The sequence below is a fragment of the Emys orbicularis genome, chromosome 9 (assembly GCF_028017835.1).
Source record: "Emys orbicularis isolate rEmyOrb1 chromosome 9, rEmyOrb1.hap1, whole genome shotgun sequence".
Lineage (NCBI taxonomy): Eukaryota > Metazoa > Chordata > Testudines > Emydidae > Emys > Emys orbicularis.
This window is the reverse complement of record NC_088691.1, coordinates 45,790,670-45,816,127: the sequence shown is the minus strand read 5'-3', so window position 1 is coordinate 45,816,127 and position 25,458 is coordinate 45,790,670. Positions and strand designations below refer to the sequence as shown.

Below are 25,458 nucleotides of genomic sequence, written 5' to 3'. Positions count from 1 at the left end.
CACCCCCAGCCTTCTGCCCTGCACCTTCACACCCCTGAACTTGCCCCCCACACCCAGCCTTCTGCCCTGTACCCCCACACACCTTCAGCCCTCTTCCCTGAACCCCCCCACAAACCCAGCCTTCTGCCCTGCACCCCTAAACCCCCACACACACCCAGCCTTGTGCCCTGACCCCTGAATCCCCCACACCCCCACTGCCCTCTGCCCTGCACCTCCACACACCCCCAGCCCTCTGCCCTGACCCCTGAACTCCCCCCCCACACACCCAGCCTTCTGCCCTGCACCCCCACACACCCCCAGCCCTCTGCCCTGCACCCTGAACCCCCCAGCCCTCTGCCTTGACCCCTGAACCCCCCCCACACCCTCACTGCCCTCTGCCCTGACCCCTGAACCCCCCCCACACACACCCAGCCTTCTGCCCTGCACTCCCACAGCCCCCATCTCTCTGCCCTGACCCCTGGAAACCCCCCCTCCCAAGTCTGGGGTCCCGGCTGCCGGCCCCGCTCAGCCCGCTGCCAGCCTAGGTGAACAGAACCCCAGGCTGGCAGCGGGCTGAGCAGGCTGGCGGCGTAAGATCAGCATTTTAATTTAATTTTAAATGAAGCTTCTTAAACATTTTGAAAACCTTGTTTACTTTACATACAACAATAGTTTAGTTATATAATATAGACTTAGAGAGAGAGACTTTCTAAAAAACGTTAAAATGTATTACCGGCACGCGAAACCTTAAATTAAAGTGAATAAATGAAGACTCGGCACATCACTTCTGAAAGGTTGCCTACCCCTGATTTTGACAATGAAGGCTCAGGCTTGTTCGTTAACTTGCCCTCCTTCAACTCATTGCACATATGGAAAAGGGGAGAAATCGGTCTGGAAGATCAGCTGTTCTCTGAAAAGAAATTCTGTTAAAACAGGGCTTTAACACCAAAGATTTCTTCCTTGCAATTATACAGACTCAGCTGCTGATGTTAAGGAGGAAAACAAGCTTTTTACTTCTGGTAGGTCTGCAGAGCCTGCAAAGGTATGGGAGAGTAGAATCCAAATCACTCTTTCTTGTTCATCAGTAGAATTGAATTCTAATGGGATATGCTGTACCATTCCCCAGGGTACAGTCTGGACTGTTGGATAACTGTGTCCCCTCAACTCTTCAATTGGGGATGTCTTTTACACTGCTTCACTGTAAAAACAACCACTCCTGGTCCATTGACATACAACCTCTAACATGCAAAATCACTCCCAGCTGAATTATATAGGTGCTTCTAGCCAACCACTCATGAATTATATTACAGAGCGACACCAGCAAATTCCCAGTTCCAGACCTGTCCCCAGAAATATTCATCTTGTACTGCCCAGCACCCTCCTGGACAATACAAGCTCATAGAAAGTCTGTCATTTCATTAACAGGGTTTGTGCATATTATTTTCTATTATCTCAAACGGAGGTTTCCAAACACTTCAATCCAAGCACACATTGGTTTAGATAAAACAATAAAACAAGTTCATTAACTTACAGAAAGATAGATTTTAAGTGATTACAAGGAATGAGACATAAAAGATATTGTGAGACACTGCATCAAATGGCTTACTAAATCCAAATATATGATGCACATAGTTGCCAGCAGGCTAAGGGAACCTTAGTAATTCTGTCCAAAAAAGTCAGTTTTGTCTAAAGAATTATTCTTTATAAACTCATGCTGCTTATTGCGCATGAGTCCATTTGGTGACTTTTCTTCATGCTGGATGGTCCATCATTTGTCTTGGGGATTGCGTTTAGACTTTCAGATGGTTATTGCTAGGATCATTCTCCTTTTCTCTTTGAATATTGTCTACTTGCTCTTCACTAGTTTTTGGTACTTCCTCAGTTATCCATGTCTTCAGAAATAATTAGCGGTACTGTAAAATCATTAGATTAATTGTATGATAATCCCATATATTTTAACATGGGTCTCTGTCTCAAATTTGGACTTGGCACATTGAAAGGACTGAGCAATATTCAGGCAAGCTGTAAGCATGGTGCAAAACAGAATGAAGGGAGAGGGTTTATCTGTTGGACACACACTGTCTCGGTACATGCAATTAACTAATAATGATCCTTTGTATCTCAGAGGCAGGAGCTGCTGTGCCACACTGAAAGTGAATAAGTACACTCTTCATCTTTTATCTTTCTTTAACTTGCTGCTTTTTCTGCAACCGTTGGGGTGTGGGTGTATACACACACATACACTTTTATTTTGGATTCCTAGTCAGATTGGTGTGTATCCAGAATAAGTGCCCCTTTGTCAAAATAATCTGCTTGTGGGGGAGGCAGGATGTTGGCTTAATTGCTTCCTGAGGCCATAAGCATGGAAATGGAAACCACAGTCTTCATGGGTTCAGGGCTTGAAGTTCAAAATAGTCTAGGATGGCTTGGAGCTAAGGGTTGGTGCCTTTTATTGATCAAATGCTGACCTTTCACCTCTGGAACCATGCTCAAAGCTTTCATCCAGCATGAATCTAGGAGATAAATTATCCCAAATATTATTATCCCAAAGGAGGCATCTTTGCAGCAGCTAATTCTCCATCCTGGAAGGTGCACTTGGGCAATAGCTGGTTCTACTTTTCTTTGATTAGTATTTTAAATTTGTTATGTGCTATATTTACAGCTTCAAAAGACCCAAACAGCTGATGTTGCTGTCTTGTCTTTCAGCACAGATGGGATGTAAAAGGCCTCTTTGCCACTCGTAGACTTTAAGGCCAGAAGGGACCATCCTGATCATCTAGTCTCACCTTCTGCACATCGCAGGCCACAGAACCTCACCCACCCACTCCTGTAATAGGCCCATTATCACTGGCTGAGTTACCAAAGTCCTCAAAGCTTGATTTAAAGCCTTAAAGTTACAGAGAATCGACCATTTATTCTAGTTCAAATCAGCAAGTGACCCAAGCCTCAAGCTGTAGAGGAAGGTGAAAATCCTCCAGGATGTCTGCCCATCTGACCTGGGGGGGAAATTCCTATCTGACCCTAAACATGGCGATCTGTTAGACCTGGAGCATGTGGGCAGGACCCACCAATCAGACACCTGGGAAAGAATTCACCATAGTAACTTAGAGCCCTCTCCATCTAGTATCTCATCTCCAGCCATTAGAGATATTTGCTAATAGAAATCGTGGGTGGGCCAGATGCCATTATAGGCAATCTCATTATACCATCCTCTCCAGATGAGTCTTGAAACAAGTTAGGGTTTGGGGTTTTTTGCCCCCACTGCTCCCCTTGGAAGGCTGTTCCAGAACGTCACTACTTCGATGGTTAGAAACCTTCATCTAATTTCAAGTTTTAACTTACTAATGGCCAGTTTATATCCATTTGTTCCTGTGCCAACATTGGCCTTTACCTTAAATAACTCCTCTTCCTCCCTGGTGTTTGTCCCTCTGATGTGTTTAGAAAGAGCAATTCTATCTCCCCATTGCCTTCATTTGGTTAGACTAAACAAGGCAAGCTCCTTAAGTCTCCTCTCATAAGGTAGTTTCTCTGTTCCTCGAATCATCCTAGTTGCCCTTTTCTGCACCTGTTCCAGTTTGAATTCATCCTTCTTAAACATGGGAGACCAGAATTGCACACAGTATTCCAGATGAGGTCTCACCAGTGCCTTGTATAATGGTACTAAACACTTCCCTGTCTCTACTCGCAATACCTCGCCTGATGCATCCTAAAATTTGATTCGCCTTTTTCATGGCAGCTCAGAGTGATCCTGTGATTGAGAAATACACCCAAGTCTTTCTCCCCCTCTGTCACTTCAAACTAATCCGTCCCCATCTTATAGCAAAAAAAAAAAAACCTTGTTGTGAGTCCCTAAGTGCATGACCTTGCACTTTGAACTGTTAAATTTCATCTCATTTCTGTTACTCCAGTTTTCAAGGTCATCCAAATCTTCTTTTATGATGTTGCGGTCCTCCTCCGTATTGGCAATACCTCCAAACTTTGTGTCATCCGCAAATTTTATTAGCACACTCCCACTTTTTGTTCCAGAGTCATTAATGGAAATGTTAAATAAGATTGGTCCCAATACCAATCCCTGAGGAGCTCCAATAGTAACATCCCTCCAGCCTGACAGTTCACCTTTCAGTATGACTTGTTGTAGTTACCCCTTTAACCACTCTTATCAGCTAGGCACAAAAAATGGAAAGCACTTGCCAAAAGGATCCATATGTGCTCTCCTTAGATTGTTTTTGTGTGTCAGTCACACTGGGATTGCAGCAGTAAAAGCCAGTAATTCTCAGTGTCCCTTCAGTAGATTCCCTAAGATGGTTCTCTCACTGCTCTTATCTGCACCAGCTTTATCTTGGTCAGCTCCACTGGTGAAAGCAATAGTAGAAGTGCTAGTATAGAGGAGATCCTGGTGGTCACCAGCATCTTAATCCATGTATCATCTCACTCTGTCATCTAGAAGAATTAGGCCTGTGTGTATGAATGGGATTAGGTGACAGGGTTGCCAGGGACTGGACTCTATGATCCTGGAGGACCCCTCCAGTCCAATGCCTGGCTATGTAGACCCTACAGTGGTAACAATTCCCTTTGCTCTTCTACACTGGCACTCCCATCTGGTGTAGAAGCTGTAGTCATGGTACAGAGAACAATGGTGTTTCCTTTCATAAGCACCTAATGCAAACTTGAGCCAATGTAACTGGGGACAGTAACTCTCTTCATGAGAGTGATCTAGCTGTTGGAGACTTGCCCTGGCTTAGAGTCCAGTTGTGCTCTCTTTGGGGAGAGGAACAGGAGTACTTGTGGCACCTTAGAGACTAACAAATTTATTTGAGCATAAGCTTTCGTGGGCTACAGCCCACTTCATCGGATGCATAGACTGGAACATACAGCAAGAAGATATTTATATATACAGAGAACATGAAAAGGTGGAAGTAGCCATACCAACTGTAAGAGGTAATCAATTGAGATGAGCTATCATCAGCAGGAGAAAAAATTTTTTTGAAGTGATAATCAAGATGACCCATAGAAAGTGTGAGGATACTTAACATGGGGAAGTAGATTCAATTAGTATAAAGAACAGGAGTACTTGTGGCACCTTAGAGACTAACAAATTTATTAGAGCATAAGCTTTCGTGGGCTACAGCCCACTTCTTCGGATGCATATAGAATGGAACATATATTGAGGAGATACATATACACACATACAGAGAGCATGAACAGGTGGGCGTTGTCTTACCAACTCTGAGAGGCCAATTAAGTAAGAGAAAAAAAACTTTTGAAGTGATAATCAAGATAGCCCAGTACAGACAGTTTGATAAGAAGTGTGAGAATACTTACAAGGGGATATAGATTCAATGTTTGTAATGGCTCAGCCATTCCCAGTCCTCATTCAATCCTAAATTGATTGTATCTAGTTTGCATATCAATTCCAGCTCAGCAGTCTCTCGTTGGAGTCTGTTTTTGAAGTTTTTCTGTTGTAAAATAGCCACCCGCAGGTCTGTCATTGAATGACCAGACAGGTTAAAGTGTTCTCCCACTGGTTTTTGAGTATTATGATTCCTGATGTCAGATTTGTGTCCATTAATTCTTTTGCGTAGAGACTGTCCGGTTTGGCCAATGTACATGGCAGAGGGGCATTGCTGGCACATGATGGCATATATCACATTGGTAGATGTGCAGGTGAACGAGCCCCTGATGGTATGGCTGATGTGATTAGGTCCTATGATGATGTCACTTGAATAGATATGTGGACAGTGGACAGAGTTGGCATCAGGCTTTGTTACAAGGATAGGTTCCTGGGTCAGTGTTTTTGTTCAGTGATGTGTGGTTGCTGGTGAGTATTTGCTTTAGGTTGGGGGGTTGTCTGTAAGCGAGGACAGGTCTGTCTCCCAAGATCTGTGAGAGTGAGGGATCATCTTTCAGGATAGGTTGTAGATCTTTGATGATGCGCTGGAGAGGTTTTAGTTGGGGGCTGAAGGTGACAGCTAGTGGTGTTCTGTTATTTTCTTTGTTGGGCCTGTCTTGTAGGAGGTGACTTCTGGGTACTCGTCTGGCTCTGTCAATCTGTTTTTTCACTTCATCAGGTGGGTATTGTAGTTTTAAGAATGTTTGATAGAGATCTTGAAGGTGCTTGTCTCTGTCTGAGGGATTGGAGCAAATGCGGTTATATCTTAGAGCTTGGCTGTAGACAATGGAATGTGTGGTGTGTCCTGGATGGAAGCTGGAGGCATGTAGGTAAGTGTAGCGGTCAGAGAGACTGCTGAGACTGGAATTGATATGCAAACTAGATACAATCAATTTAGGATTGAATAAGGACTGGGAATGGCTGAGCCATTACAAACATTGAATCTATCTCCCCTTGTAAGTATTCTCACACTTCTTATCAAACTGTCTGTACTGGGCTATCTTGATTATCACTTCAGAAGTTTTTTTTCTCTTACTTAATTGGCCTCTCAGAGTTGGTAAGACAACTCCCACCTGTTCATGCTCTCTGTATGTGTGTATATATATCTCCTCAATATATGTTCCATTCTATATGCATCCGAAGAAGTGGGCTGTAGCCCACGAAAGCTTATGCTCTAATAAATTTGTTAGTCTCTAAGGTGCCACATGTACTCCTGTTCTTTTTGCGGATACAGACTAACACGGCTGCTACTCTGAAACCTGTCAATTAGTATAATGACCCAATCATTCCCAGTCTGTGTTCAAACCTAAGTTAATTGTATCTAATTTGCATATTAATTCAAGTTCAGCAGTCTCTCTTTGGAGTCTAATATCAGAGGGGTAGCTGTGTTAGTCTGGATCTGTAAAAAGCAACAGAGTCTGCTGTGGCACCTTTAAGACTAACAGATGTATTGGAGCATAAGCTTTCGTGGGTGAATGCCACCATCTGACGAAGTGGGCATTCACCCACGAAAGCTTATGCTCCTATACATCTGTTAGTCTTAAAGGTGCCACAGGACTCTCTGTTGCTCTTTGGAGTCTGTTTTTTTGAAGTTTTTTTTGTTGCAAAATTGCCACATTATTCATTATTTTAAAAAAGTGAATACATATGATTCTAATAAAGATGGCCAAGAGACAGGGCAGGTGGACGCTGCAGGTTCCCTGCACAGCCCTGCCAATTCACCTCCCCAAGCCTGTCTTTGTGGCCTTTCCAGTGCGGACTAATCCTGCACTGCAGTGACCCCTGCTACACCAGTCCTGAACTGCTACTTAGTTTTACCCATTAGCTAAGTGCCCAAATTCAGCATCCTCTGCTAGTCCAGTCCCAGAGACGACTGTCAGTCATACTGTGAATTGTTAGCTCTGTAATGTGGGCCGTTGTCTATAAGAGACTAGTCCAGGAAGCCATGTCACTTGTGGTATAAGGTTAGTATGCTAAAATACTCTGTCCCCAGTACATTAAGAGAGCCCCTGCTAGACTGTCCCCAGTTCTGGGGGGGTGAGGGAGGACAGTCTAGCAGGGGCTCTCTTAATGTACTGGTTCAGCAGTTTTATTACTGCAGACCCCATGTGAAGTTAAGCAGAAGCCATAGTCTTAAATATCAAACATTTAAAATGAGAAAAATAGCCTGTATGTTAGTAAAACTAAAAAATGCTCCCTGGATGCTTTTAGAGAAGCAATCCCCAGAGTTGCTCTGTTAATGGAGCTAGAGGTTCTCTGGACAGCACCAGTGCCCATTTGCAGCAGTGAGTGTTAGAAACTACAAGACTACTCTCCAGAGCTTGTTCCCATTTACCCCACAATCTTGTGCCGCAGAGGCGGAGAGTGGTGGTGGTGGGGATACTGAGCAGAGAGAACCACAGGCTGAATATCCAGCAGCATTTCCAGCAGTGAGGTCTGAGAACATGGACAAGTCTGGTAAAGGAACAGGGGAGGCCCTGTAACTTGAACCATAGTGGACATGTCTAGACTGCCGCTGGGAGCGAGTCTGCCAGCCCTGGTACACAGACTAGCGCTGGCTATGTAGCTGTTGTGGCTCAGGCTCTCAAGCTCCCCCTCCCAGCCCCAGAGCTTGAGCTCCAGCCCAAGCTGTAGCATCTACACAGCTATTTTTAGCATGCTAGCGCAAGATTGTGGACCTGGGCTGGGAAGCTCATTCCCAGCGGCAGTGTAGACAAGGGGTCTAAAACTCAAATGACCACAAGGGCCACATGAGGACTAGTACATTAGCCCGAGGGCCGCATTACTGACACCTCCCCCCCCTCCGCTGCCCTCGGCCCCACCCCCACTCCACCCCTTCCATGAGGCCCCGCCTCTTCCCACCCCTTCCCTGCCCCCATTCCAACCCTTTCCCCGAAATCCTCACCCCAGCTCTGCCCCCTCCCTGCCCCCAGGGGGTGCAGGAGGGGTGTGGAGTGTAGCAGGGGATCAGGGCAGGGAGTTGGGGTGTGGGGTGCAGGGGGGTGAGGGGTGTGGCAGGCGGTCAGTACAGTGGGTTGGGATGCAGGAGGGATGCGGAATGTGGCAGGGGGTTCAGGGCAGAGGATCGGGGTGCAGGGTGCAGCAGGGGGCTCAGGGAAGGGGGTTGGGGTGCAGGAGGGGTGCGGCAGGGGGCTCAGGGCAGGGGGTCGGGGTACAGGGTATGGCAGGGGGTCGGGTTGCAGGAGGGATGCGGGGTGCGGCAGGGGGCTCAGGGCAGGGGGGTTCTGCTGCAGGCGGGGTTCGGGTGGCAGGGCTCTGGCCTGGCGCATACCGGGGCCACGGCAGGCCCCCACGCCCATGCCGACGCCACTCCGGGAAGTGGCCGGAACCTGGGGGAGGAGGGGCACAGGGGTGTGTGTGTTGCTGTTGCTTCAGGCACCGCCCCCAGCAGCTTCCATTGGCTGTGGTTCCCCGTTCCCGGCCAATGGGAGCTGCTGGGAGCGGTGCCTGAAGCAACAGTAACACACACACCCCTGTGCCCCTCCTCCCCCAGGTTCCAGCTGCTTCCTGGAGCGGCGCGGGGGCAGGCAGGCAGGGAGCCTGCCCTGCTCCCCGTGCGCGTCGGGCCGGAGCCGCTCTAGGTAAACGCTGGGGGGGGGGGCACAAGGAGCTCGCAGGCCGCAGAAAATAACCTCACGAACCGCGTGTTTGAGACCCCTGGTGTAGACATACCCTTAAAAGTGGGCTAGAAAACACTGTATGTGCCAGCCTGCACTGAGTTACTCCTCAGGGCATTCTGCGCCAAAAATTTTAAAATTCTGCACACAATATTTTAAAATTCTGCAAAATTTTGCAATTTTTATTTGTCAATAAATAAATGTGGAGGCTCCAGCATGGCAATGGGAGATCACCCTGTCCGAGTGCTGGCTTCATGGGGTGCGGGTCTGGGTGCTGACTTGGTGTGGCTCAGTGGGGTGGGGGTGGGGGTCCAGGGAGCTTGTTGGAGTGATCCAGGTGCAGGTGGGGTGAGGCTTCTGGGGTGGGAGTTCAGTTGCAGGTGGCAGTCTGGGTGCAGAGGTGGGGTCCGGATGCAGGGAGGTGGATGCAGGGGGTGAGGTTTGGTGGGGCGATCTGGGTATGAGGCGGGTCCAAATGTACGTGGGTTGGGTGGATGGGGGAGTAGCTCCCCGTACAGTGACCCTTCCCCCTATAGCTCAGGAGTGATGGAGGCAGGAAGCAGAGGGGTATGGAGCTTCCTGCCGCTGGAGTGGTTTCTGGGGCTGGATCTGACCTAGCCCTGGCTGCTCCTTGCAGGGGAAGAGGAAGTCCCGTCCTCTCCAGGCCAGGCGGGACTAGCAGCTGGATAGAAGCCACTGGCCGGGGCATTCCCAGCCCTTTTCCCCCAGTGATTTACACCTGTGCTAGTTGCTTCTGGCATCTGAAACGATGCACCCGCACCGCTGGGGAGCGGCACATGACTGTTCTTGCAGCTTCCCTTTGCTTCCCCATCTGAAAGTCATTTTTCCGCAGGGAAGCAAAGAAATCTGTGGGGGACATGAATTCTGCACCTGCAGGAGTAACTGAGTGGTGGCCAATAACTTCTACCAGCCTGGAAGACTTCTTGTGGCTACGCTCCGGGCATTTACTGTTGCATTGCTGGTGCTCTGCTCGCAGACACTAGCTCCAAGCATGACAAGGAGCTGGCGATTGCTGCCAAAGAGAGCAAGGCCCTGGCTGAGAAGAAATTATCTTGATTTATCGAGTGGCTGACAAAGGTGGGCAGGACTGCAGGTCAGCTTTTGTGACTGGGCTCTGAAAGTGCAGAAGGATTTTCTTCACAGCTTTGCTTTTTATTGGATTGCATCCTGTAAGAAAGGCACCAGCATTCCTTGTTCTGCTAGAATTCAGCACGCTCCTAAACCTCCTGGGATATGGGCGCCCAAACTTTGGCCACCCAACAGTCACATGGACAGTGTTCCAGTAGTTGGAGGGCTGCCTTTAACTTTCATAAAACGGAGAAGATTGCAGCTGCCCTTCCCTTTAGTGCAGTGGCATGAATATCAGGATCAAGATATTAAGGCTTGTAGCCCATGAAGCTTGCAGCTTCGTCTTAGGATATCAATAACCTAATATCTTTCTTTCCCTTTAATGGGCTTTATAGATGGATGACTGTTGTTACCTCCACTTTACTTGGGAGAGAGGCACAAGGCAGTTAAGTGACTTCCCTGCGGTCACACAGCCTGTTAGTGGCAGAATTGGAAATAGAACTCAGGTCTCCTGCCTCCTGCTGTGTGGTGCTCTGCTGCCTCTCAAAGAGAACTCTAGAGGTTGCGCTTAGGTGACTTCTGTATTAGATCATTAACATGCTTTCCACAGCAGATCTGAGCCAGCATTCAGCCTGGATCCTTACAGAGTGGTGATTTCCCCTTATTTCTTTTCTTGCTCCTTTCTTAAATCAGCCTTGTACATATGAAGAATTCCTGGGATAGGAAAAATGGGACTTTTCTGCAAAGGTGGTGCTGGGAATGTAGAAGTCCCATGCACTAGCTGGGGACAGCTGTTTCCATATAGCAGCTTGCATTTCCTCCATTTATTTGACTATGTGACAGCTACACATGAGCAAGGATAACATGTTTCACATTAATTTCATGGGCCCTCCTTTCCATGGTGGGAGGAAGGAAACCATTCCTACCAGCAGCTTAATTCCCACCCCAATGACTCCCTCGCTGGTGAATTTTCTGGAGGGGGTGGGGTGTTTAAAACTGCACTCCTCTTCCTCTGAACGGCATTCTAACACTTCATTGGAGATCTACACTTCTCGCGTGTGCAAGCTGTGAGGTAGATTTCAACCATTAAAACTAAATGGAGACTGGGTGGCTGACGGGGATGGGAGTGGGATCCAGCCCAGGACAGCAGTGGCCTGATTGCTGTCCTTGAAGTCAGGCCAATGCTGAGTACTTTGGCTTTATTTGTTGGTGTCAGGGTTCTTGGGGGAGTTCCTAGCAGCAGGAGTCCAGAGCACCAGACTGCTCACTTTTAGCCCATCAGCTGAGACTGACTACAAAGATTAGCTTGGGCTTGTAGACCTCCATAGTGGGGGGAAGGCGGGATGTGTCCCTCCAGGGCAGGGCTGAGGTGCATTGGCACGGGGAAGATTGTGCTGCAGTGTCTCAGTACTGTGCTGCAGACAGAGGAATTTTAGGTGCTGGACTCTCAATCTGCCACCTTTCAGTAGCACCAAATTCACATAGTGTTTTAGATTTGCAGGAGGCTAATGGCAGCTAAATGTGTGTGTTTAGCTGCTCTGTACTTCCCTCTGCTGTTCATCCCTGGGCCAGTCGAGCACAGTCTCTCAAGCCACCAGAGGCCATGATGGCTGTTTTGGTGTGGGATAAGACCAGCAACCTCATATTTAACATTTCAAGATGGACATCGAGCCCAGGTTTCCAAAGTCCCATGTAATTGATCAGATACTCTGTGTCTTGTGGCTGGCTCTCACATTGCTGCTCCTGACCAGTGGGACTAGTTGACACCCGTGCCTTAGTGTTCCTCCTTTTAGTCCACACAAGATGGAGGCTGTGCTGCTGGATGGGGTTTGTGGAGGGTTCAAGGGGCAAAGGTTGGGGCGAGCAGCTGTCTTGTCTCCGCTTGGGAATGTTGAACTTCCTGAATGTTTCCTTGCAGAGATGAAGCTTCTGGCTTTTGCTACCTAAACGACGCCGTCCTGGGCATCCTGCGGCTGCGTCGGAAATTCGACCGCATCCTCTATATTGACTTGGACTTGCATCATGGGGATGGTAAGGCAGCCATGCGGGCTGCTAAGTGGTCCTGGCAGGGCAGTGCTTCGGGGAAGCTTTGTGGGAGCCAGGATCACCGAGGGGCTGTTACTGCAATGGAGATTACCTGCATAACTTTGTGCCTGTTTGTTTGGGTTTATATGCAAAGCCCCAGTGCTGCACTCTTGACACCTCAGACAAAATAAAATACACTTCTTCAAACAATATGTACACAAATGAACAGCCTCGCCCCATTACCGCTCTTGCATAGATTCCAAGTCCAGAGGGGACACCTGTGATCACCTAGTCTGACCTTCTGTGTAACGCAGGCCACTGGACTCCCACAGCAGAATAGCTGTTTAAAACTATAGAATAACGTTTTAGAAAAACATCCCTGCTATTAATCAACCACAACTAAGGGAAAGAAAGCAGTTCCGCTGCCCCACAGAAGAAGGGTGATTAGGGCTCCTCTTCAGGCTGTGAAAATAGATGAGATTTGCATCATGCCCTGAAGTTCGGCAGTTTCAGGCTACTTTGACTATTTAGGTGTGGGGGAGGAGGCTATGCAGCTGAGGGCCCCTCTAGAAGAAGACCCTGCCAGTAGATACTTCTCTCTAACACCAAGCAGATGAATCAGCAGATGAACTGGAGCTAAACTCCAGCAGTACAGCACAAGGAGTGAGAGGTTCTCTTAAATGGGAGAGGCCAGACCACTTAGAGCTTAATGGGTCAGAGCCAACACCTTTACATGGTTTCCAGAAACCAGTGTAGATCCAGGAGCTCTGGTGTCCTGCCTTGATACCCTGTATAGCAAGTGGGGTGCTGCAGTCTGCACCCAATTGGATTTGCTAGTCGCTTTAAGGTGCAATCCCATGCCGAGTGCATGGTGATACCCTCAGGTCAGGGTGATAAAGGTGTGGATTACTGGCATCCAAAAAAGTCCTAGCCTTCTACCTAATGGAGGTGTGAAACAGGTGTCTTGGGGTATGTCTACACTACGAAATTAGGTCGAATTTATAGAAGCCGGTTTTATAGATATCGGTTTTGTACAGTCGATTGTGTGTGTCCCCACATAAAATGCTCTAAGTGCATTAAGTCGGTGGACCGCGTCCACAGTACTGAGGCTAGCGTCGACTTCCGGAGCGTTGCACTGTGGGTAGCTATCCCACAGTTCCCGCAGTCTCCGCCGCCCATTGGAATTCTGGGTTGAGATCCCAATGCCCGATGATGCAAAAACAGTGCTGCAGGGGGTTCTGGGTACATGTCGTCAGGCCCCTCCCCCTCCATCAGAGCAACGGCAGACAATCGATTCGCGTCTTTTTACCTGGGTTACCTGGGTTACCTGTGCAGACAACATACCACGGCAAGCATGGAGCCCGCTCAGCTCAGCTCACCGTCACCATATGTCATCTGGGTGCCGGCAGATGTGGTACTGCATTGCTACACAGCAGCAGCTAATTGCCTTTTGGCAGTAGACGGTGCAGTATAACTGGTAGCCGTCATCGGCTATCTGGGTGCTGGCAGACGTGGAGCTGCATTGCTAAACAGCAGCAGCTCCTTGCCTTTTGGCAGTGGATGGTGTATTATGACTGGTATCCGTAGTCGTCGTACTCCTCAGTGAGTTCAATCAGAGGCACCCGGGAAAGTTCTTCAGCAGATTCCTCTAAGAAATACTGAACCAAACTTTCCACTCTGGGCGTCTGATTCTTGACGATGATGGCTATCAGTCATGCTGCACCGTCTGCTGCCAGCTTAAGATGTAAAAAATAGATGGACCAGATTTGTTCTGTATTCATTTGCTTCCCCCTCCCTCCGTGAAATCAACGGCCTGCTAAACCCAGGGTTTTGAGTTCAATCTTTGGGGGGGGGGCCATTCTGTGTGACGTTTGTGTTTCTCCCTGATGCACAGCCACCTTTGTTGATTTTAATTCCCTGTACCTGTACGCCATGTCGTCAGTTGCCCCTCCCTCGCTCCATCAGACACTAGTTTCGCGCCCTTTTTCAGACCAGACGCCATAGCACTGGGATCATGGAGCCCGCTCAGATCACCGCGGCAATTATGAGCACTATGAACACCACGCGCATTGTCCTGGAGTATATGCAGGGCCAGAAATGCCAAAGCAAAACCAGGACCAGCCGAGGAGGCGATTGCAGCACGGCGATGAGAGTGATGAGGAAATTGACATGGACATAGACCTCTCAGAAAGTACAGGCCCCAGCAATGTGCAAATCATGGTGTTACTGGGGCAGGTTCATGGCGTGGAACGCCGATTCTGGGCCCGGGAAACAAGCACAGACTGGTGGGACCGCATCGTGTTGCAGATGTGGGACGATTCCCAGTGGCTGCGAAACTTTCGCATGCGTAAGGGCACTTTCATGGAACTTTGTGACTTGCTTTCCCCTGCCCTGAAGCGCCAGAATACCAGGATGAGAGCAGCCCTCACAGTTGAGAAGCGAGTGGCGATAGCCCTGTGGAAGCTTGCAACGCCAGACAGCTTCCGGTCAGTCGGGAATCAATTTGGAGTGGGCAAATCTACTGCGGGGGCTGCTGTGATCCAAGTTGCCAGGGCAATCAAAGACCTGGTGATATCAAGGGTAGTGACTCTGGGAAACGTGCAGGTCATAGTGGATGGCTTTGCTGCAATGGGATTCCCAAACTGTGGTGGGGCGATAGACGGAACCCATATCCCTATCTTGTCACCGGAGCACCAAGCCACCGAGTACATAAACCGCAAGGGGTACTTTTCAATGCTGCTGCAAGCCCTGGTGGATCACAAGGGACATTTCACCAACATCAACGTGGGATGGCCGGGAAAGGTACATGATGCTCGCGTCTTCAGGCACTCTGTTCTGTTTCGAAAGCTGGAGGAAGGGACTTTCTTCCTGGACCAGAAAATAACCGTTGGGGATGTTGAAATGCCTATCGTTATCCTTGGGGACCCAGCCTACCCCTTAATGCCATGGCTCATGAAGCCGTACACAGGCAGCCTGGACAGTAGTCAGGACCTTTTCAACTATAGGCTGAGCAAGTGCCGAATGGTGGTGGAATGTGCATTTGGACGTTTAAAAGCGCGCTGGCGCAGCTTACTGACTCAGATAGACCTCAGCGAAACCAATATCCCCATTGTTATTGGTGCTTGCTGTGCGCTCCACAATATCTGTGAGAGTAAGGGGGAGACATTTATGGCGGGGTGGGAGCTTGAGGCAAATCACCTGGCCGCTGATTACGTGCAGCCAGACACCAGGGCGGTTAAAAGAGCACAGCAGGGCGCGGTGCGCATCAGAGAAGCTTTGAAAACGAGTTTTGTGACTGGCCAGGCTACAGTGTGAAACTTCTGTTTGTTTCTCCTTGATGAACCCTCCGCGCCCCCCCACCCCCCAGTTCACTCTACTTCCCTGTAAACCAACCACCCCACCCTCCCCTCCCCCCTTCGAGCACCGCTTGCAGAGGCAATAAAGTCATTGTTACTTCTCATTCATGCATTCTTTATTAATTCATCACACAACTAGGGGGATAATTGCCAAGGTAGCCCGGGATGGGTGGGGAAGGAGGGAAGGAAAAGGACACACTGCAGTTTAAAACTTATTGAAGGCCAGCCTTCTGATGCTCGGGCAATCATCTGGGGTGGAGTGACTGGGTGGCCGGAGGCCCCCCCACCGTGTTCTTGGGCGTCTGGGTGAGGAGGCAATGGGACTTGGGGAGGAGGGCTGTTGGTTACACAGGGGCTGTAGCGGTGGTCTCTGCTCCTGCTGCCTTTCCTGCAGCTCAACCATATGCTGGAGCATATCAGTTTGATGCTCCAGCAGCCGGAGCATCGACTCTTGCCTTCTGTCTGCAAGCTGACACCACCTATCATCTTCAGCCCGCCACTTGCTCTCTTCAGCCTGCGATTCAACCCGCCACCTCTCCTCTCGTTCATATTGTGCTTTTTTGCACTCTGACATTGACTGCCTCCACGCATTCTGCTGTGCTCTTTCAGCGTGGGAGGACATCTGGAGCTCCGTGAACATATCATCCCGAGTCCGCCATTTTCTCCTTCTAAACTTCGCTAGCCTCTGCGAAGGAGAAACATTTGCAGCTGGTGGAGGAGAAGGGAGAGGTGGTTAAAAAAGACACATTTTAGAGAACAATGGGTACACTCTTTCACGTTAAATTTTGCTGTTCACGTTATACAGCACATGTGCTTTCGTTACAAGGTCGCATTTTTCCTCTTATATTGAGGGCCTACCGGTTTGGTGTGAGAGATCACTCACACAGTGCCAGGCAACAGAATTCGGCTTGCAGGCAGCCATGGTAAGCCACAGTCTTTTGGCTTTTTTAACCTTCATAATATGTGGGAATGGTTTCAAACAGCAGCGCCCTCATTTCCCATACCAAGGACCCATTGGGTTGGCCATTTAAAATGGGTTTGCAATGTAAAAGGAGGGGCTGGGGTTTCCGGGTTAACATGTAGCACAAACCCAACAACCGCTCCCCCCCTCCACACACACATCCAATTCTCTGGGATGATCCCTTCACCCCTCCCCACCCACCGCGTGGCTAACAGCAGGGACCATTTCTGTTCAGCCGAGCAGGAACGGGCACCTCTGAATGTCCCCTTAGTAAAATCACCCCATTTCAACCAGGTGACCGTGAATGATATCACTCTCCTGAGGATAACAAAGAGAGATAAGGAATGGATGTTGTCTGCATGCCAGCAAACACCGGGACCATACGCTGCCATGCTTTGTTATGCAATGATTCCAGACTACGTGCTACTGGCCTGGCGTGCTAAAGTGTCCTACCATGGTGGATGGGATAAGGCAGCTCTCCCCAGAAACCTTTTGCAAAGGCTTTGGGAGTACATGAAGGAGAGCTTTCTGGAGATGTCCCTGGAGGATTTCCGCTCCATCCCCATACACGTTAACAGACTTTTCCAGTAGCTGTACTGGCCGCGATTGCCAGGGCAAATTAATCATTAATCATTAAACACGCTTGCTTTTAAACCATGTCTAATATTTACAAAGGTACACTCACCAGAGGTCCCTTGTGTGCCCTTAGGGTCTGGGAGCACGCCTTGGGTGAGTTTGGGGATTACTGGTTCCAGGTCCAGAGTGATAAACATATCCTGGCTGTTGGGGAAACCGGTTTCTCCGCTTCCTTGCTGTGAGCTCTCTTCATTGTCTTTATCATCATCTTCCTTGTACCCCGAACCCACTTCCCTGTTGCGTGTTTCTCCATTGACGGAGTCAAAGCACGCGGTTGGGGTAGTGGTGGCTGCACCCCCTAGCATCGCATGCTGCTCCGTGTAGAAGCGGCATGTTTGCGGCTCTGCCCCGGACCTTCCATTTGCCTCTCTGGCTTTGTGGTAGGCTTGCCTTAGCTCCTTAATTTTCACGCGGCACTGCTGTGCGTCCTTGTTATGGCCTCTGTCCTTCATGGCCTTTGAGACCTTTTCTAATATTTTGCCATTTCGTTTATTGCTATGGAGTTCAGCTAGCACTGATTCGTCTCCCCATATGGCGAGCAGATCCCGTACCTCCCCTTCGGTCCATGATGGAGCTCTTTTGCGATCCTGGGACTCCATCATGGTTACCTGTGCTGATGAGCTCTGCGTGGTCACCTGTGCTCTCCACGCTGGGCAAACAGGAAATGAAATTCAAAAGTTCGCGGGCCTTTTCCTGTCTACCTGGTCAGTGCATCTGAGTTGAGAGTGCTGTCCAGAGCGGTCACAATGAAGCACTGTGGGATAGCTCCCGGAGGCCAATAACGTCGAATTCTGTCCACACTACCCCAAATCCGACCCGCAAAGGCTGATTTTAGCGCAAATCCCCTCGTCGGAGGTGGAGTAAAGAAACCGGTTTAGAGGGCCCTTTAAGTCGAAAAAAAGGGCTTCGTCGTGTGGACGTGTCCAGGCTTAATTCGATTTAACGCTGCTAAAGTCGACCTAAACTCGTAGTGTAGACCAGGCCTTGATTGCAGTGGCTGGGGATCTAGCTAGAGCCTAAGACAGCACATACGCTTCCAGAGGGACAGGTATAATTCTGGCTAAATCTTTTAATTGTTTTCCCCAATCTACCAGTATCAGTGCAGTCTTCAGTGAGTTGAGCCTTTGTCAGCTAGGCCAAATCCAGGCCCCGATCTCTACCTGACCACTGGTAGAGCGCACGACTGATTCACTTGGGTTGATATAAGTCAGGGGTCTCAAACTCAAATGACCAGGGGGGCCAAATGAGGACTAGTTCACTGGCCCGAGGGCCGCATCACTGACACACACCCCCCTCGCTGCCCCCGGCCCTGCCCCCACTCCACCCCTTCCATGAGGCTCCGCCCCTGCCCTGCCACTTCCCACCCCTTCCCTGCCCCCATTCCAACCCCTTCCCCAGGGCAGGGAGTTGAGGTGCAGGGTGCAGCAGGGGGCTCAGGGCAGGGAGTGCAGGAGGTCTGCAGGGTTCGACAGAGGGCTCAGGGCAGGGAGTTGGGGTGTGGGGTGCAGGAGGGGTGAGGGGTGGGGCAGGGGGTGCAGGGTGCGGCAGGGGGTTGGGGTGCAGGGGGTGAGGGGTGTGGCAGGGGGTCAGGGTTCAGGCAGGGGGCTCAGGGCAGGGGGTTGGGGTGCAGAAGGGGTGTGGGATGCAGCAGGGGGTTGGGGTGCAGGCAGGGGGCTCAGGGCATGGAGTTGGGGTGCAGCAGGGGGTTGGGGTGCAGGCAGGGGGCTCAGGGCAGGGGGTTGGGGTGCAGAAGGGGTGTGGGATGCAGCAGAGGGCTCAGGGCAGGGAGTTGGGGTGTGGGGTGCAGGAGGGGTGAGGGGTGGGGCAGGGGGTTGGGGTGCAGGGTGCGGCAGGGGGTTGGGGTGCAGGGGTGTGGCAGGGGGTCAGGGTTCAGGCAGGGGGCTCAGGGCAGGGGGTTGGGTGCAGAAGGGGTGTGGGGTTCAGGCAGGGGGCTCAGGGCAGGGGGTTGGGGTGCAGAAGGGGTGTGGGATGCAGCAGGGGGTTGGGGTGCAGGCAGGGGGCTCAGGGCATGGAGTTGGGGTGCAGCAGGGGGTTGGGGTGCAGAAGGGGTGTGGGATGCAGCAGGGGGCTCAGGGCAGGGAGTTGGGGGGCGGGGTGCAGGAGGGCTTAGGGCTCTGGCCTGGAGCCGCTTACCTAAAGCGGCTCTGGGGTGGCAGTGGCGCACACTGGGGCCAGGGCAGGCTGCCTGCTCCCCCCCCGGCTCCGGCTCCGGCTCCGGCTCCGCGAAGCAGCTGGAACCATGTCCCTGCGGTCCCTGTGGGGGACGGAGGGCTCCGCGCGCTGCTTGCTGCTCCTCCAGGTACCTCCCCCGAAGCTCCCATTGGCCGCGGTTCCCCGTTCCCGGCCAATGGGAGCTGTGGGGGGGGGGGGGTGCCTGGAAACCAGGGCAACACACGGAGCCCTCTGCTCTCCCCCCCCAGCCACAAGGACGTGATGCCAACCGCATCAGGGAGCGGCGCGGGGCTCGAGGGGGGCAATCCTGTGGGTGTAGTTTGCCCACCCCTGGCCTGGAGGTGGGCTGGGGGGGCGCGCGGGCCGCAGGAAATAGCCCTGCGGGCCGCGTGTTTGAGACCCCTGATATAAGTGAAGAGCTAGGGCAGGGTGAGGTATCATTGGCGACATAGCTCGTGTCTCCTCGCCAATGCTCTTGGTGGAAAATGAACAGTGGTGAGGCATTGGGGCCCTGCAAACAAACTCGTGTATGGAGGAGGATGCCTAGAGTGCAGCTTTCACAAGCCAGAAGTGCTAGCTTTCATCTTGCTGTAAAGCAGGGTTCTCAAACTGTGGGTCAGGACCCCAAAGTAGGTTGGGACTCCGTTTTAATGGGGTCGCCAGGGCTGGTGTTAGACTTACTGGGGTCCGGGGCTGAAGCCCAAGCCCACTGCCTGGGGCTGAAGTTGAAGCCCGAACCCCACCGCCTGGGGCCAAAGCCGAAGCCGAAGGGCTTCAGCCCTGGGCAGCAGGGCTCAGGTTACATGCCCCCTGGCCGGGGCTGAAGCCTTTGAGCTTTGGCTTTAGCCTCCCACCTGGGGCAGTGGGGCTCGGGCTTTGGGCCCCCCAAACCGGGGCAGCAAGCTCAGGCTTCGGTCCCCACTCCTGGGGTTGTATAGTAATTTTTGTTGTCAGAAGGGGGTCACAGTGCAATGAAGTTTGAGAACCGCTGCTGTAAAGAATGGCTTTTTCTTCACTTAGCAAGTTGAGGTTCCCTCAATTCACTTAGGCCCAGGTCTTCAAGGTATTTAGGCACCTAACTCCCATTGATTTTAGTAAGAGTTTAGGTGCCTAAATACCTTTTGAGCACCTGGGGCTAGTTGCAGACTCGTGATAGGAGATGTCTTGCGTGTCTCTCCCAGCCCCTGGTGCTTGCTCTGTATTATTAAAACACACGGCCCTGTGGTGGTGATCTGAGCAACGGTGGAATATTAAAAACAACAAGCTCTGTATTAACAAGCTCTAATTCTATTAAGCCCCTCCGCCAAGGGGTCTCAAGCAAGAGGATTTCCTCACGACCCCTCGCCTTCCATACAGGACACAGGATTGTGTCATGGCCAATCCCAGAGCTTAATTGCTTAATGTCGTCAATGCAGATTTGTGATGTTGCAGCAGTCCGTACTAAATGATGATTCTATAAAACTAAAGCCGGAACGGTCCTTGACTGAAGCTGCTCTCTGCATTGGGGCCATTATTTCAACACTATTTAACGTTTCCTGCTCTCCTAATTTTTATGGTGTGTTTCATTTTGGTCCATTTTCCCCCCACATTTGGTTTGTGTTAAGTCTTCTGCAACTTCTTTCTCAGCATCTATGTATATTAAAAAGAGGCTTGATGAACTGGAGTGCTGCTAAAAGGGATGGACCATTAACTCTGGTTCTAATCAGGGACAGGTCTGTTCCAGGGCACTCTAATTCTGAGCTGCCAGACTGCCCTCTGCTCTTCCAGTCTGAGCAGACAATACCAGTGCTGCGGACTTTTGCAATGATTTGTGATGTGGAGATGCATTCACCAATGATTAGGTTGAGACCAGCAAAACTCATTTCACTTGTGACCCACGCCACATTTGAACTAGTCTCCATTTGTTAAGGAAGGATTTACTGTGTCATGTCTGCCTTTTGCGCATTCTCTCCCCCTCCCCCTACTGCTTGTTTGAGGTGTGCTCTTGTGATTTCTTTGTAATGTGTAGTTCATGTGAGTAATTGACACCTGAGTTTCTTTCTCTCTGTCTGATAGGTGTGGAAGATGCCTTTAGTTTCACCTCCAAAGTCATGACTGTGTCTCTGCATAAGTTTTCACCAGGATTTTTCCCAGGCAAGCAATCTTATTATGGCTTCACTAACTAGCAGAGTTTCTGCACTTGGGTTAAGTCCTGTCCCCTTCACTCTTTCCAGGTTTCCCACCACCCGTCTGTGTCTGCATCCTCTCTCTACCCAGAAAACAATGCAACAGGAGCCCATACACTCAGTAGTGCGCTTCCTCAGCCTGTTCCTGACACTAAACCTCAAGGGCACGACCACTGCTGGGTCCATTCCACTGTGCTGCCACTCTCTACCTGGGCTGGTGTCCTGCTGTCTAGCAGAGAAAAAAGCAGAACATCAGCAGGGCTTGGATGAGCCCAGAAGGGGCACTGAGGGCAACCTTACCCTCTGTGTACCTTTAGAGGGGAGAGGGGACAATGCAATGAGATGCAAGGCACCCTTGCTTGTGCCTTTTTCAAGAGGCTGTGAGGCTCTAACGTGGGACTCTCTAGAGCTATGTCTTCACTTACTGCAGTGTGTCACGTACAGACACTACATGGTGCAGCGAAAGGCTCTGGTAGCGAGGAGACAGCCGGGACGTTATGCTGTTAAAAATAGCAGTGTTGACACATGAGGCACTGCTTGGGCTGTACACAGCCCGTGTAGAATATCTACCATGGGGGTTCAGGCATGTAGGGCACTCTAATCTTCTTGTCTAAGCCCTGTCTCACCGTCTCTACATTGCTATTTATACCCATGCTAGCTGGGTGGGCAGTGTCTGTACTCTACACACCACCATAAATGTATGATACTGTATGAGTTAGCTTGTCAATGGCTAGGGAGGGCTCCATTGGCACTAGTGAAAGCTTTGCAGGACTCCGTCAAGAAACGTCTGCAGTCGTCCTCTTTACCTGCTTTCAGTTGTGATATGATTAGATGTACAGAAGCAACTCTTACCAGAGTTTTCCACTTTTTCATGTGACACACTGTTTGCTCCAATCAGAAGTAAAATTTTAAAAATAGCTTTTTTGTTTAAAGGGAACATTTAACTAGTTTTTTAGGTTTAGTGTTAAATAAATCTTAAGAGCCTCAATTCATGTCAGCTTTTGTAATTGAAGGAAAATGTAATTCAGACGTCCCCTGCGATGTTGGCAACTCAAACGCAACAGTGCTGTGCAGAAAGTGTAACTGACTATGGAAACCCTGCATGAAACTGGCGAATCTAGTTTTACTGTCTGAGCTGAGTGAAATGTAAAGTCATTGAAGATCATAAATGATCAGTAAATCTTTCTAAATCCATTCTGGTTTAGTTAGGAAATGATTTTCAGTGATACAGACCAAGAAACCTCTTAAGACAAGTTTTATCTTCACCATATCCTGTTCAGAGGTGGTGTGCAACCCATGTAGGTCTGTCCTGTCAGGTGCTGAGCCCTCTGGCCCCAATCCAGCAAAGCACTTAAGCATGTGCTTAACTTTGAGCATTTGAATAGTCCCATTGATTTCACTGGGATGATTTACGTGCTTAAAGTTACAGCTATGGTTGTGAGAAAGGAAATATTATCCCCATCTTACAGATGGGGAGCTGAGTACAGAGAGACTGAGTGACTTGCCCAAGGAAGTCTGTGACTGAGGTGGGAATCAAACCCAAATCTCCCAAGTCCTAACCACAGGACCATCTTTCTGTCTGCCAGAATGGTATTTATTATACACCTTAGGGATTGTAGAGCCTTAGCACGTGGATAGGACAGCGGCTTTTATCCAAAACTTCAGCAGTATCCCTTTAACTATCTCCCTTTAGCATCAGATTCTACCAAAACCCCTTTCACTGTCAGTTGCAGCAACCTGTGTGTAGATCTGGGTGTACACACTTCCCTCTCCCACTGTTGCTAATGTATTGAAGTCTCTGAACTCTCTCTGGTGCTGTAGTTTGCAGAGTTTGAAATCTTAGAAGTATCTTCCCCAGAGCAGATACTTCTTGAACAAGGTAACTCAAAAACCTCCCCTGTTGGAAGTAGAGTGCAGACTTCTCTGAAGGTGTACTGTGCCTCAGATCTTCCCATCCTTTGAAAGACATCCCAGATCTGTTCAGCCAATGTTATTGAGCTCATTTTCTCCTTAGCTGACTGATAGTTCGGGTTTGTTTTTTGTTGCTCAGGAACAGGAGATGTGTCTGACGTTGGCCTGGGGAAGGGGCGATATTACAGTGTCAACGTACCTATCCAGGATGGCATTCAGGATGAGAAATATTACCAGATCTGCGAGACGTGAGACCCATTTTCTATCTGTTTTGTTTGAATAGAGGATTTCAGAGAACAAAACCTGTACAAATTTTTAATAATCTTTTTATTATTTAAGTTGTGGCCCCTTTATGGTGTCAGTTTAAAGACACAAAGCTATGTTAACTGGTGAGCTTACCTTGTAGGATCCCAATCCCTATACAGATTGCTGCTCAGTGCTTCTGTATATACAATGTCATCCACCTCTAGGTGGAAGGGGACAAGCACCCAGTTTATCTGTGTGTGTTTATTTTGAGGGGCAGAGGGTGTAATTTTAACCAAGCACAATGGGACAAATATCTACTCTTAGACTAAGTGCCATGGAATCTCTAGTGTCCATACAGAGAGGGACATGGTTGGGGAACAAGGTTAAGGTTGTTTGCAAAGCATTTCAAGTGCAAACCTCCATTGAATTTATTTTATCTATCTTGGAAGGATTAAGGACTGAGCCATCTTTGCTGGAATTGGAACGGTTGGTTTAGAGGAGTCTAATTCTGCACCTTCACAGGTGCATGGCACAAACCACTAAATCAGCCTCTCTGGCAAAAAATGAAATCCAGGGCCTGTTCTTTTCTAAAGGTGATTAACTTTAGGACACTGCTGCTGCATGCATTTGTATGTCAATCTAGTGCTCATGAAAGCCAAGGGCTAAACCAGTTGCTAGCTCAAGACACATGATAGGCAGTCATTGTGCAAGCTTCCCAATCCAGCTCTGGCAATACATGTTTGTCCTGACCTATACAGTACCCGACTTACTCCACTACCTCCATGATTCCAGTCTGGATCACTTCTGAGCATACTGTGTCAAAATACAAAGTGATTTTAAGATTCCAATAAACATCCACCCAGGAGTAGAATGAGACCATCAGATTTGTTTCTACTTGTGACTCAAGTTGGGATGTAAACCCAAATTCAAAACAATTCAAACAGAATACATTGAAAATATAAAAATAAAACAGTTGTGAAGTCCAGTGTGCTAAATGGGAAAATCTTACATTGGCCTGGAGAGTGTTAAATAAGCTAAAAGATCCCTTCCCTCTGACTTCTTTTTTGACCTACAACAATGATCATAGAGTCAAATTATCCATCCATTTACAAAGTGGTCATGGTATTTGATTCTGTGACCTCCTGTGACAATGAATTCTGTAAACTGACTACTCCCTGTGCAAAGTATTTCCTTGTATTCTTCTCATCAGTGACCCCTGCTGGCGAGAGAAGCCCCCTTTCATGGGCCGCCTTTTCCTCTTTTGCAAATAGCTGGGCTCCAGACTTGCTCTTTGGCGTTCCCACAGCCAAGCACCAGTAAAAAGTTATGCAAAACCATGCCATTTCCCTCCCTCTTGGTGGCAACTGCCTTCCTCATCTCTATGGAAACTGACCCATTGCAGCACAATGATATAAATAAATAAAAAGGAAGTTTTGCTACTGGAGTCTTAAGTCATGTGCACTTTGAACTTGCCTCTCTATAAATAAGAGTGCTTGTGTTTGAACGCTTTTGTTGTAGCAGATAAACTCCTATCCTGCTCTTGGGTGGTATGGCATATGTATAATTGCCTATTGTTTCTGGAAATTGAATGACTCAGACTCCAATTAAATGTAATTGTTAGTAATAGCCGCTGTGTGGAACAGAGGCCAAGGTGTGACATTTGTTTTTTTAAAAGTCTGACGTCTTTAAAATATTGTAGATAAAGGCAGCCAGAGATGAGACGTTAGAGACTGGCAACAGCAGAGCTGGATACTCATCTGCAGCAGTATGCATCAGTCATACACAGTGCAGAGATGTCCAAGAAATCTGTACACACACAGTGCTCTGGAAACTTGGCACTTACCTATTTCCTCCATCAAAAGAGAAAGTT

At 49.2% G+C, this 25,458-nt stretch overlaps 1 protein-coding gene across 1 annotated transcript in view; it reads left to right on the top strand.

The window, feature by feature from the left end:
• Positions 1-25,458, top strand: part of HDAC8 (histone deacetylase 8) — a 79,097-nt gene that overhangs the window by 30,171 nt on the left and 23,468 nt on the right. The window contains exons 5-7 of the mRNA XM_065410948.1: positions 12,014-12,126; positions 21,322-21,399; positions 23,482-23,590. Coding sequence (XP_065267020.1) covers positions 12,014-12,126; positions 21,322-21,399; positions 23,482-23,590 — 300 coding nt within the window. The remainder of the gene's footprint in view (positions 1-12,013; positions 12,127-21,321; positions 21,400-23,481; positions 23,591-25,458) is intronic.